The 12,787-nt window shown below is 36.4% G+C and overlaps 3 protein-coding genes and 1 non-coding gene across 4 annotated transcripts in view; 3 read left to right on the plus strand and 1 right to left on the minus strand.

The window, feature by feature from the left end:
* Nucleotides 1-8,151, plus strand: part of Pigx (phosphatidylinositol glycan anchor biosynthesis class X) — a gene marked incomplete at its 5' end in the record, with an annotated part of 23,154 nt that extends 15,003 nt beyond the window's left edge. The window contains 3 exons of the mRNA XM_015486711.2: nt 2,742-2,955; nt 5,157-5,257; nt 7,271-8,151. Of these exons, the coding sequence (XP_015342197.1) occupies nt 2,742-2,955; nt 5,157-5,257; nt 7,271-7,414 (459 nt within the window). The remainder of the gene's footprint in view (nt 1-2,741; nt 2,956-5,156; nt 5,258-7,270) is intronic.
* LOC125613675 lies at nt 13-116 on the plus strand. Its single transcript, XR_007344236.1, has one exon. It is a non-coding gene; the product is annotated as a small nucleolar RNA U13 (small nucleolar RNA).
* A 3,523-nt stretch (nt 8,152-11,674) lies between the features above and the next one.
* LOC125613553 (translation initiation factor IF-2-like) overlaps nt 11,675-12,787 on the minus strand; it is a 1,847-nt gene continuing 734 nt past the window's right edge. The window contains exon 2 of the mRNA XM_048794121.1: nt 11,675-12,759. Within this exon, the coding sequence (XP_048650078.1) occupies nt 12,319-12,759 (441 nt within the window). The 3' untranslated portion in view covers nt 11,675-12,318. The remainder of the gene's footprint in view (nt 12,760-12,787) is intronic.
* Nucleotides 12,606-12,787, plus strand: part of Pak2 (p21 (RAC1) activated kinase 2) — a 74,676-nt gene continuing 74,494 nt past the window's right edge. Inside the window, exon 1 of the mRNA XM_015486826.2 lies at nt 12,606-12,758. The gene's annotated coding sequence lies outside the window, so the exon portion shown is untranslated. The remainder of the gene's footprint in view (nt 12,759-12,787) is intronic.

Below are 12,787 nucleotides of genomic sequence, written 5' to 3' on the forward strand. Positions count from 1 at the left end.
AGTGTGTGACCAATCCTCAGTTCCCAAGTATGATGATGGGGTGATCACAATGCTGGGTGAGATGTGCTTCCCTCTAAACCTTCTTATGATGTTTTGATCACATTACCCACCTGATGTGGAAAAAAGACTACAGTGTGTGAGACAAAAATAACTCTGGATGGGATAAATGGCAGATCAAATATTGCACAAGAAAATTAATGAATTTGAAGGCATAGCAATAGAATCTACCAAAAATGTAAAAAGATAAAAGATCCAATTTAAAAGGTGACTGGAACATAAGAGAACTTGTGCGACAACTTCAAGTGACCTGGTATACAAGTAATTGGAATCTCCATTGAATAAAAAGAGGTGAAAATGGAAAAAGTTTTGAAAAATAATGACTGAGGACTATCTGTATTTGATGAAAGTTGTAAACTGACATATGGTTAAGATGCTTAAGTCCAAGAAGCATGAAGAAAACTACAAGTCACATGTCAACCAATTTTTTCTACAATGAGAAAAAAAACTCTTAAAAGCAGTGAGAGGGGGCTAGGATTGTGGCTCAGTGGTAGAGCACTTGCCTAGCATGTGTGGGGCACTGGGTTTGACCCCCTCAGTACCACATAAAAACTAAATAAATAAAATAAAGATATTGTGTCCATCTACAACTAAGAAAAAAAAAACAGGAAAAAAAACCTTGCATATACAGAGAAACAAAAACAACAATGACAGCAGATTTGTCAGAAATAATGTAAACAAGACTGTGATAACATCTATAAAACATGGAAAGAAAAACCTGTGAAATTTGAATTCTGTACTTATTGAAAATGTCTCAAAGTGAAGGGGAAATGAAGGCTTTCAGATATACGAAGCTGAAAGAACTCATCATCAGACCTCCACTACAAGAAATGTTAAAGCAAGTCCTTTAGGCGGGAGGAAAATGATACCAAGTAAAATCTAGATTTATACAAGGGAAAGAGAATGCTTAAAAGGGTAACTTTTTTCTCTTACAATTTAACTCTGTATGAGACTTACTGACAAAAACATCAGTGTAGTGTAGTATTAGTACTATATATAAAAGTAAAATGTGTGACAAATATTACAGAGGTTGAATGGGGAAAATTAGAGGTATAATTTTATAAAGTTGTGAAATGAAACATGAAGTCATTTAATGTCACTTGAAGGTAGACTGTAATTTGTTAAACATGTAAATCCTGAAGCTATCACGAAAACAAAGGTCGTAGCTAATTTGTGACAAAGCAGATGCAATGGAATTATAAAAAATATTCAGGTAGCTGGGTTTGGTGGATTACACATATAATCCCAGTGGCTCTGGAAGCTGAGGATCTCAAGTTCAAAGCCAGCCTTAGTAACTGAGGCCCTAAGCAATTTTGTGAAACCCTGTTTCAAAGTAAAATATACAAACTTCTGGTGGCTCAGTGATTAAGCACCCCTGGGTTCAATTTCTGGTACCAAAAGAAAAAAAAAATTCAGTTAATCCGAACAAAGACCATGTTATAAGTAGAGAGCAAGTAACAAGATGATGTACTTAAACTTAACCATATTAATAGCTATATTAAGGGTAAATTTCTAAATATCCCTATTAAAAGATAAAGATCTTCAGATAAGAAAGCAATATTCCTCAACTGTTATGTTGCTTATATGAAATGTATTTTAAATTTAAAGACAAGCTAAAAGTAAAATCAAAAGAAAGTTGTCAATATTAAAATTAGGAAATAGATTTTGGAGCAAGCAAAGACTGTCACCAGGTCCTTTGGTTAATGAGTTCAGTGCATGAGAAAGAAGTAACAATCCTAAATATTTATGCACCTAATAAAAGAGCTTCAAAATGCATGAAGCAAACCATGCAAAGTGACACTCTTGTAATTTCAGCTAATTGGGAGGCTGAAGCAGGAGGATTACAAGTTTGAGGTCAGCTTGGGCAATATAGCAATACCCTATTTCAGAGGAATGAATGAATGAATAAAATATTTACAGGGCCTGGGACTTAGCAATAGAGGGCTTACCTAACATGTGAGATTCCATCTCCAGCACTGTACACACACAATCATTTGCCATTTTTTCCATTAACCTTTTATACACATTGTAGAAAGAGTTGCTGACCTTTGCCTGACAACATTGTACTATCTTACTACCACTCTAGTTACTTCACTAAAGAACAGAAGATTACCAGAATGATATTAATAATTTATAGCCTAATATAGGTTTAATAGATTTTGTCATAGTAGCTTTTATACTTATTAAATAATGCTGTTTTTATTCACACAGTCTCTTCTTGGTACCTGTTTTGTCACCTAAACAGAGGTTAATAAGGAAATTTCACAGAAATAACTTTTTATGGGTAAATTTGGCATCCCAGAGTATAATTTCCCCAGTTTACTTTTATTATACACAGATCACATCCTGTGTTTTCTACTTAAACTTGAGGATGGAAGGGAAATGAAAAAGGTTGATAATGGGGGTAAATTTGACACTTCTGTATATTTGCACTGCAGTCTTCTGGTTTTACTTGTGTCTTTATTTTTCTTCATCCATTTCTTCTTCTTCTTTTTCTTTTTTTTTTTTTTTTTAAATATTTTTAGCTGTGGATGGATACAATATTTAATTAATTAATTTATTTTTATGTGGTGCTGAGAATCGAACCCAGTGCCTTGCACATGCCAGGCAAGTGCTCTACCACTGAGCCCACAACTCCAGCCTCTTTTCTTTTTCTTGATTAATGTCTGTTTTCTCTTCAACAGGCAGTGATGATTTCAGAAAACTTTAATATAGAAGCCCCAAACTATTTGTCCAAGGAATCTGAAATTCTCATTTACGCCAGACAAGATGCACAGTGCATTGATTGTTTCCAAGCCTTTTTGCCTGTGCACTATCGTTATCACCGGCCACATAGTAAAGATGAAGAAACATTTGTTATAGTCAACAACCCAGATTTATTGATGTATTGTGACCAAGGTGCGTATTTCAAGTCTTTTCTGAGGGTTGAAAATAAGAATTGAGGGTATGATTCCAAGTCTTCAGTCAAGGACAGGGATGGCAAAAGCATGTTTCCTTTTTCTTTTAAACTTTTTTGATTGTAAAATGAAGCCAGGTATAGAAAAAAACTATATATATATATATAAAATTTAGAGAATTATTATAAGGCAAATACCCTTGTAACTACCACCCAGTTCAAGAAATAGAACTTTGCCAGCCACCTAGTGGGAACTTCACATATTCTTTCCCACTCATAGTCTATTCCTTCTCTTTAACACTAACTCACTCTACTGATTTAATCATTCCCTTGTTTCTCAATACTTTTACTACCATAATGGGCAAGATTCTCAGACCCTATCATTTAATCTTGTCCATTAAAAGAAATCTGTTATTTCCATTATGCCTGTTAGTTCAGTTTTTCCTCATTCCTTCTTTTCTTCAAAACTAATGTATTGAGAGGACCTGGGCCATTTGACCTGTAGGGTTTGTCATGATTGGTGTTTTCCTAATTGTACCCATGATGCAGTTCATCATGTTCCTCTGACTCCTTTAATTCCCAGAAATTGGCAGCTGACTCCAGAGGTATGGTTAGATCACTTGCTTTTTTTTTTTTTTTTTCCAGTACTGGGGATTGAACCCCGGGGTTCTCTATCACTAAGCTCTTCCCCAGTCCCCCCCCCAATTTTTTTTGAGACATTCTTGCTAAGTTACTGAACCTGGCCTTGAACTTGTCATTCTCCTACCTCACCCTCCTGAGTCACTGTGTTATAGGTGTGTACCACTGTGCCTAGCTGTCACCTCTTTTGTTGTAAACTTTGTTCATGAGCTTTTGGTTTTGCTCTGTAATTGTTCTTTTTGTGGAGATTTGGGTAAAGTAAGAAAAAAAAAATTATTCTTTTGCTTTTTCTTCTTCACAATCTTACAGTCTTTGAATTGAGTTGTTTTTTTTTTTTTTTTTAAAGAAGCCCCTTTCAGATTTTGGATCCTTGTATCCTTGAATTTGGGCTGGCTTACTAGAATGTTTATAAAATTAATAGCACTGTGTCTAAAAACTGGCAGATAGGATGTTTTTAATTTTACATCTGCCACCATCATACCTTTTACAATGAGAAATTCAAAAAAATTTCAGCTATCATAACTTTTCTCATCTAATCTAATTTTCTGTTTCTAGTAATAGTATCTTTTACTTACTCTAAATAAAGTTTGAAAAGTGCCTCTTCTGAGGCAACAGTGGTGGTGGTTCTAGTGCTGTTTTGGATTTGATCAGAGTATGTATGTATGTATGTATGTATGTATTTATTTATTTATGGTACGAGGGATTCAACCCAGGGGTGGTCAACCACTGAGCCACATCCTCAGCCCTTTTTTGTATCTTATTTAGAGACAGGTCTCAATGAGTTGCTTAGGGCCTTGTTAAGTTGCTGAGGCTGGCTTTGAACTCACAATCCTCCTGCTTCAGCTTCCTTAGCTGGTGGGATTATAAGCATGTGCCACTGCACCCAGCCAGAATGCTCTTTATATGGGTGTTTTTCATGTGGAAATTTATCAAGTTATATGCTTAGGATGTGTTCACTTTAAAAATGTTATACCTTAAAAATCTTTTGTGTTAAATTTTTAATGGAGCCAGGCATAGTGATGCATGCATTGTAATACCAGTAACTCAGGAGACTGAGGCAGGAGAATAGTAACTTCAAGGGCAACCTGGGCAATTTAGTGAAACGCTGTCTTAAAAGGGTTGAGGATGTAGCTTGACTAAGAGTCCCCCTCAGTACCACCAAAAAAAAAAAAAGGCGGGGGGGATTTGTTAAGTCAAATTTGATTTCTTTATAATTTTGTAATTTCTTAGCCATCCATCCACATAAAAAAAAGATGCTTGGGCTGGGGTTGTGGCTCAGCAGTACAGCGCTCGCCCAGCGTGTGTGAGGTCCTGGGTTTGATCCTAAGCACCACATAAAAAATAAATAAATAAAATAAGTATTGTATTCATCTACAACTAAACAATAAATATTAAAAAAAAGATGCTAAAATAACAGTATGTGATAGATGGGTCCAAATCATATATATAGTGTATTAAAATGTTTGGAGACTCATATCCCATGACTTTTGTTCATGTTCAATATAGGACTAACCTTGAGTCCAAATTCAGATTTTCTGACATTGTGTTCTACTACTTTTCTCAGAGTTCCCGATTTTGAGGTGCTGGGCTCAGTCACAAGTGGCAGCTCCTTGTGCTTTGAAGAGTAAGGATATATGCCAGTGGAACAACATGAAGTATAAATCAGTAAGCTAATATTTTAATGTTTTTAGATAGTGCTGCCTCTTTTAAGTCTTGTATTTTGTCATAGAATGTGAGTTTTTGTTAGTTTTTAATGTTGTTTCTTTGCTACTGATGGTAACAGTGTTTCCTTATTTGGGTAAAGTTATACAATCATTTAAGGGCTGTTAATCCTGTGCCTCATTGGGTTAGAACATAAGTATAGCTGATACACTTTTTAAAGGTGTGAAATGCTGAGGAAAAATAGTGTAAAGTTCATTTTGTTTTCCTTTATCAATAAAACTTTATTTTTATTTAGAACTTTTTATTAGTTTTTAGCAAGAAAATAATTATATTACATAGAGGAAGTAGAAAAAGGAAACTAAAACCCAGTGCTATCATTTAAACTTACCCTAAAGCTTCTAGACAGTTGCTATTTTTTTTTTTTTTTATCTAGTCTGGGCCACTTTGGGCCATTTGTAGTTTTGACTTCCCCAGCTTGTTTTCAGATATTATTAAATTGGTCATTAATACTTTCTAAGCACCAGCTTTGTCTTAGGAATCTACAGTTTCTACTTACCCCCCTCCCCTTTCTTTGTTAACAGAAGTCTACTTCTTTCCTCTCTTCATCATGATAAGTCTCTTTACAAAGTACCTCTTTTCCTTTTTTTTTTCCCCACTATCCTTTTGTTCCCCTTTTATGAGCTGCCTTTTAATTGGTGCTTGTATTACTGTTAGTTTCTTTGTTTCTAATTCTCCTTAAGGCCTGCTTTGTTTGGTTGAATGGTACAATCTGTATTTTAATTTTTAGTATATTTTTACAAGGAGCCAAGTGAACTTGCAACAAAAACTGTCAGTTAGATAACCAGAGGGCAGGTTTATTCATATGTACTGTTGTGGATATTTAAATTTAGAGTAATATTCTTATGGTTGCTTAGAAATCTGTCCACCAGCTAGCTCAGGAAACTACTGCTTACAGTGAAGACCTACTGTAAAGCACTGCTGTTTTTTATTGGAGGACATTCTTTGAATCAACTTTTAGGAAGATGGATGGCTGCTAATCTCTTACACAATATAGATTACCATTTTCAGTAGACTGCCATTGCCATTTTGTACCTGAAAAAATCTGGAGAATTGCATTTGATTTTTTTATATGAGTGAAGAGTATGCTTAAGAGTTTATAGATTGTTTTCCTTTTATTTATTCTTTATATGTACCAGGAAAATAGGTATTAGGCCATTAATTAGGTGGTATTCTAAACTAAGATTTAAGATGCCTTTTTTTTAAAGTTGATTTTCAGATAGTGTTTGTTATAGATTTTATTGATAACTGGCTTTTTTTTTAAATGTGAAATTAAAATCCAGGTGTGTATAAACAGAAAAGGAAAGTATTCCCAGGTTACCTAAATTTTAATTAAAAAAAAACAAAACTTATTTAAAAACTTATTTTTAAACATAAAATTTCCCAAGGTTCCTAATTAAACCCCTTTATCTTCAAAACCAAACAGAACATAGAAAGTAAATTGAACATAGGAGAATTTTTCATTGCTAGCCATAGGAAAGGATATATTCAGTTTTGTGATTTGTGAATAACAAACTGGAAAAAGCTATCTGAGGAGAGATACTACAAAACAACTAAACAGATACTTTATTTTATTGTTTTTTCTCTAGAGCTCAAATTATAATTCTATATTCAAAGGTAAAACATAGCCAAAGGAAGTAATTGTTTATATTGATTATAGAGGTGATGCTGGGATATAGTTTTTTTTTTTTAAAATAATACACTGAATTCTATATAACAAGTAGAAAAAGTTCAAACTAATGTGAAATCAATTATTATGGGAATTTGAATCTATAACATTAAATGAAATGGTGGATCTGAAAGTCATTCAAACACTAATGTTGTATGTAATATAGCATTGGCTAAAAAATATTTAAAAGAAAAGAGAAAAAGATCAAATTAAAAAAAATCCAAGAAATAGCAGTCTCCCTTTAGGACATACATTTGAAATGTTTCTTATTTTTTATCCTCTCTCCACAGATATATAAGAATGTGACTCTACAAGTTCCAGTGGGACTGACTATACATACCTCTTTAGTATGTTCTGTGACTCTGCTCATTACAATCCTGTGTTCTACTTTGATTCTTGTAGCTGTTTTCAAATATGGTCATTTTTCTTTGTAAATTTTATGCAGTTTAATGTTTTCTATAAACCAAAAAAGATATGTTAATGTGACTAGAGGTGTTCTTCCAGAATTAACTCATTGCTTTATTATTTTTTTCTTTTTTTGAGGCAACAACAGAGGTAGTCATTATTAAAAGAACTGAAATAAATCTCCCAAGTCATATATCTGAGGAACTGCATAATTAAAAAATAATGGCCAATATTTCTAGAGGTCATTATATGTCAAAAACACTTCTGTATTAGGTACTTCATCTTCTTTCACTCATAATAGCTCTAGAATTCAGGTACTATGACTGCCTATATTTTATAGGTAACATGATCAGAGTTCACCATATAGACTGCCCAAGGTCACACTTGAACTCAATGGAAAATCATGGATGCAAATTCAAACAATTTGAACAGCTTACTCAAGAAGAGAAAGATGAAAAACAAGACACTACCCCAGAAAACCTTGGGATGAGATTATAATCAAAAACTATTTTCAATAATATATGGTAATTATGAACATTTAGAAAAGCTAATGTACAGTGGAGCCCAACAATCATTACATAATCAAGACCTATTTTAGGAAGATTAGGAAAGTGGCATCTGGAGGGTGTCAGAGAGACTTGAGTGCTGAAGTGGGAAAAGGATGTGTTGGGGTGAATCCACATACTTCCTGATGATAAGAATATACATTGAAATTGATGAAAGTGTTACTATTTGAAATAAAGACATTTTCTTCATTTTCTTTTAAGATATATACCATGTGATTCCTTGCCCCCAAAATGAAAAAGACCAAACAACTATATATTAGTGTAAGAAATGCTGTTTTCTCTGAAGTTGGCCTTGGGATCTCAGCCAAAACCCTCCTTCTTCTCTTCCACATCTTCACATTCCTTCTCCACTCAGGCTTAAGACCACCGACCTCATCATTGGTCTCTTGGCTTTAATCCACCTGGGGATGCTGATAATTATGGGGTACATAGCTACAAATGTTTATGTGTCTCATGATTTTTGGAATGACACAAACTGTAAATCACTTTTATTCATACAGGTTTTTGAGGGGTTCTCCATTTGTGCCACTTGCCTGTTGAGTGTCCTCCAGGCCATCACCCTCAGCCCCAGAAGCTCCTGCTTGGCATAGTTCAAAGATAAATCCTTACATCCGACCCTGTGCTTCATTGTGTTTCTGTGGGTCTTCTACATTTCCTTGATTGCTCACTTCTCAATCTTACTACTAACATCCCCAGTGTAACCTCATGTGTTCTTGTATTTATTGCTGAATCCTGTATTATTTTACCAATTAGTTACTTCCTCAGGCATTTATTTTCCATATTGGGTATATTCCGGGATGTCATTCTTATAGGGCTCATGGCCCTCTCTAGTGGGTACATGGTATGTCTCTTGTGCAGGCATAAGAGGCACTTCTAGCACCTTCACAACCTATCTCCAAAACTATCCCCTATAGAGAAAGGGCCACCTGGATCATCTTGCTGCTCATGAGCTTTTCACCCTCATGTACTGTTTGGATTGTATTTTCTCATCCACAAGCACTGTGTCGAACAATGACCATGTTTGTCATTTTATCCAGATGATGATGTCCCTATGCCATAACCTGTCCTTCCTTGCTCCTCTGAGCACACGGAGAGTCCACAGCATCCCATGAGAGGAGGGACTAAGGAGGCTGCACAGCGGGTCCTCAGTCAACCTCCGTGGCTTCCTATGGAAGTGGGAAACTAAGGCCCTGGAGGAGCAGAATCTGAGGTCACATTTCTGAGCTCACTTTTCTGGCTTGGGAGCCCTAGGGCCTCGCTCCCTGCTGGTTCCACAGCAACCTCTGACAGGATTTCCAGACACAAGCTCTAGCCTCAAGGCCAAATGTAGGGTTTGGTAGACCATGAGAGAATGAAATAGTATGCACTAAGTATATTCTTCACAATTGTCCTAATTAATGATATAGGATGGCAGGTAAATAGCTATTGATTTGATACCTTGTATCTTTCACCTTCTTTTTAAGATCTAAATCTAGTTATATAATCTAAATTATCTATTTTTTTTGGTACCGGGAATTGAACCCAGGGCCACTTAACCACTGAGCCATATCCCCAGACCATTTAGAAAAAAAAAAATTTGTTGGTTTTTAAACTTGAGACAGGGTCTTGCTAAGTTGCTTAGGCCTTGCTATGTTGCTGAGATTGGCCTCTGAACTTTTGATCCTTCTGCTTCAACATCCTGAGTTGTTGAGATTATAGGTAAGCACAACCACACCCAGCTCTAAATTATGTCTTTTTAGGGGTTGTGTTAGTATGTCTCTGTTATTAGTAATATCTTTTTTAAATTTTTATGATATCTTTATTTCAGCCTCATTCATCTGATTGATAATTTAGTTAGGTGGACACTTAGTTGTTTTCTCTTGGTACTTTGAAAATTTTATTTCATTATAGACTAACATCCCTTTGATGCTTTGGAAAAATATGCTATGAATTTAATAAGTTGTTTCTTCATAGGCAATGTCTTTTACTTTTGGTTGTTATATCTCAGGGGTTCTGCAATTTTACTTTGATATGTTTGAGATTTCTTTTTTCACTGCTTGGAATTCAGTTTGCTTCCTGAATCTGAAGATTCTTATCTTTAATAAGTTCTGGAAGATTCTCAACATTCTCATCATGAGGAGCCATTATTTCATCATGAACTGTTGTTTGATGTTACTAACAACAGAGACCTTTTGTTTTTTTCTCTCCATGAATTCTCATTAGGGATATGATAGACATTTTTAGTCTATCTCCATGTCTCTTAAATTTTTTTTCATTTTTTTCTCTGTCTCTGAACTGTTTTCAGCCTCTCAACCCACTGTAGATTGAAACCAGGGGCACATCCTGTTCTCAGTAATTTCTTTAGATCTGTCTTCCAGTTTACTAATTTTCTTTTCAATTGTGTGCAATCTGCTTTTTAACCCAAACATTGGATTTAGTTTCAGTTACTCTTTATTTCTGAAAATTCTACTTGGTTTCTTTACAAAGTTGCTTAGTCATTTTTTAAAAAATTAGTTTCGTTTCTTGTGTTTTTTAGTTCCTGTCTTATTTAATCATTTAAATAAACTTATTTTATATTCTCTAACCAGTCATTCCAACATCTATATGGACTTCGTGTCTGTTTTAATTTCTCTTGATCTGCTCATGGTGGGTTATTTCCTTGGGTGTATTATAAGCATATTTTGGGTACTTATGTTTAGCTTTTGAAATCCTCTCATCTGTGGAATTCTTTGAGAGCTGGGTTGAAGGTGCATCTATGCAGTGAGGATTTGTATTTGTTTCTTCCAGATCCTTAATTAAGCATTATCAGTTACTTTCCTGACATGAAGTTTCCTGAATTTTGCTATAAAGTGGAACTTTTAAACTTTTAAGGGAAAATTTAGTTAAGAATTCTACAGACTAATTTTTATTTTTCTGTCTATGCCAAGCCAAGGATAAAGTAAATATTCTGCATGTTCCCAGTATGTTCTTGAGGGTATAACCCCTTTGAGTTACCAAGATCACAGACCCATCTTCCTGAACAGGTCCAAGGCCTTATCTTTGCTCTCTTGTCTCCTTTACAGACTTTAAAACCATACAGATTTCTTTGATAAGTAGGTACTCTCAATCTGAACAACCATGGTTTTTCTGCCCTGCATACCACTCTGGTTTCCTTCTTGTTTGGGTTAGTGTGAAGTTTGGAAGACTACCAAAAACATTCTTCTTCTTCTTTTTTTTTTTTTTTTTCTGCAGGATTAGTTATGCCTTTGTAAGGATGCCCTTTTTAATCCAGTTTTTGGTGTGTTTAATAATGGGAACATTTTTCAGTTGCCATGTTGCTTCTTGGTTCTTTTCTCTAAATATGATATATCAATTGAGTTTTTTGCTCTGCCTCCTGAGATTACCTCTCTCCTTTTCCACTGTTGTCTGCCTAGTGTCCATCATGATTACTGCCTCTCTCATTCACTTGCCTTCTCCTCTTGCATCCCTATACTCTGTTCTCCAATTAGCAGTCTAGTGATCTTGAAGTATAAGCCAGATAATATCACTGCTTCACTTAAAACCTTTTAGTGGATTCTTGGAATGAATTGCAGACTTCCTACTATGGCATTCAAATTTTGTTTTTTGTTCATTTGTTTGGTTTTTGGTGTTTTGGTACTGGGGATTTAACCCTGTGGCACTTAACCACTGAGCCTTTATTAATTTTTTTTTTTTTTTTTTTTTTTAAATTTTGAGACAGGGTCTTACTATATTGCTTAGGGCCTTGCTGAGTTGCTGAGGCTGGCCTCAAACTTGGGATCCTCCCACCTCAGCCTCCTGAACCTTTGGGATAACAGGCATGTACCACCACACTTGGCTACATAGGCTTTCTTAGCTGACAATGGAAACCTATTTTCTCCTCTGGCCTGTAATGCTTTCCCTTGGATGTTTCTCATGGCTTAAAGGTCAACTCTGAAAAGAGGGCTTCTTTGGCCACTCTATCCAAAGTAATCTCCCTCAGTTTTTTCCTCATACCAGATATTAGTACTTTAATTACTCTTTTCATATTTGTAAGTTTCACAAAGACAAGGTGAGTCATGTTCACCTGTATCCCTGATGACTAATGGGTATCCCATATATTAGACACTGAAATGTGTGTTGAATACATGAATACATTCATTGACTCTTGTGGAAAAAATAAAGAAGCCTTAATCTGCGAAGAGTTGGGTTTAAATCAGCAGCAAAATGTAGTAAGAATTTGTAGGTTAAAAAAAGAAATAAAAAGCAAAATGGAGAATGGATGAATTTCCAGAAATGTATTGGATCAAATATGTCAGCAATCCTCTGGCAGCTCTGACAGGATCATCAGTATGCACAACCTGACTGGAGACAGTGCAATGCTGAATTAAATGAGGAAATGGCTGTCCTTCTCAATACAAAGACCATCCCCACTCCACCCACCCAAAAAAGGCAGGGTGTGTGTTGGGGGGGGGGGGAGCAGTAATCATGATTAAACTACAACTCCCAGGATCCCCGCGCGAGCCCGCCCATTGGGAGGTTGTGCACAACTCCGTCCCCCGAGCCCAGGCTGCGGTCAGGGCGGGGCCGTGCTCTTGCCCCGCCCCCCGCCCATCGCCCTCGCCCTCCCCGAGGGTTGTGGCCACGCGCAGCGGCGGCGGTTGTTCCGCTTCCCCTCCGGCCCGGGCCGTCGCCATTGCCGAAGGCTCCGAACCTCCACTCCCTGGCGCCGCCGGGCTCGGTAGCAGCCCGGCCAAGTTTACCAGTGTCTGTGCTCCCGCGCGGCTCCTCCCGCCCCGCCGCGCTGTCCTGTCCGGCTCTCCACTCCTAGCACCGCGCGTCTCCGCCGGCGCGCACGCCGCCCGGCAGCCGGCCAGCGGA

This window comes from Marmota marmota, unplaced genomic scaffold (assembly GCF_001458135.2).
Source record: "Marmota marmota marmota unplaced genomic scaffold, marMar, whole genome shotgun sequence".
NCBI classification, from domain to species: Eukaryota; Metazoa; Chordata; class Mammalia; order Rodentia; family Sciuridae; genus Marmota; species Marmota marmota.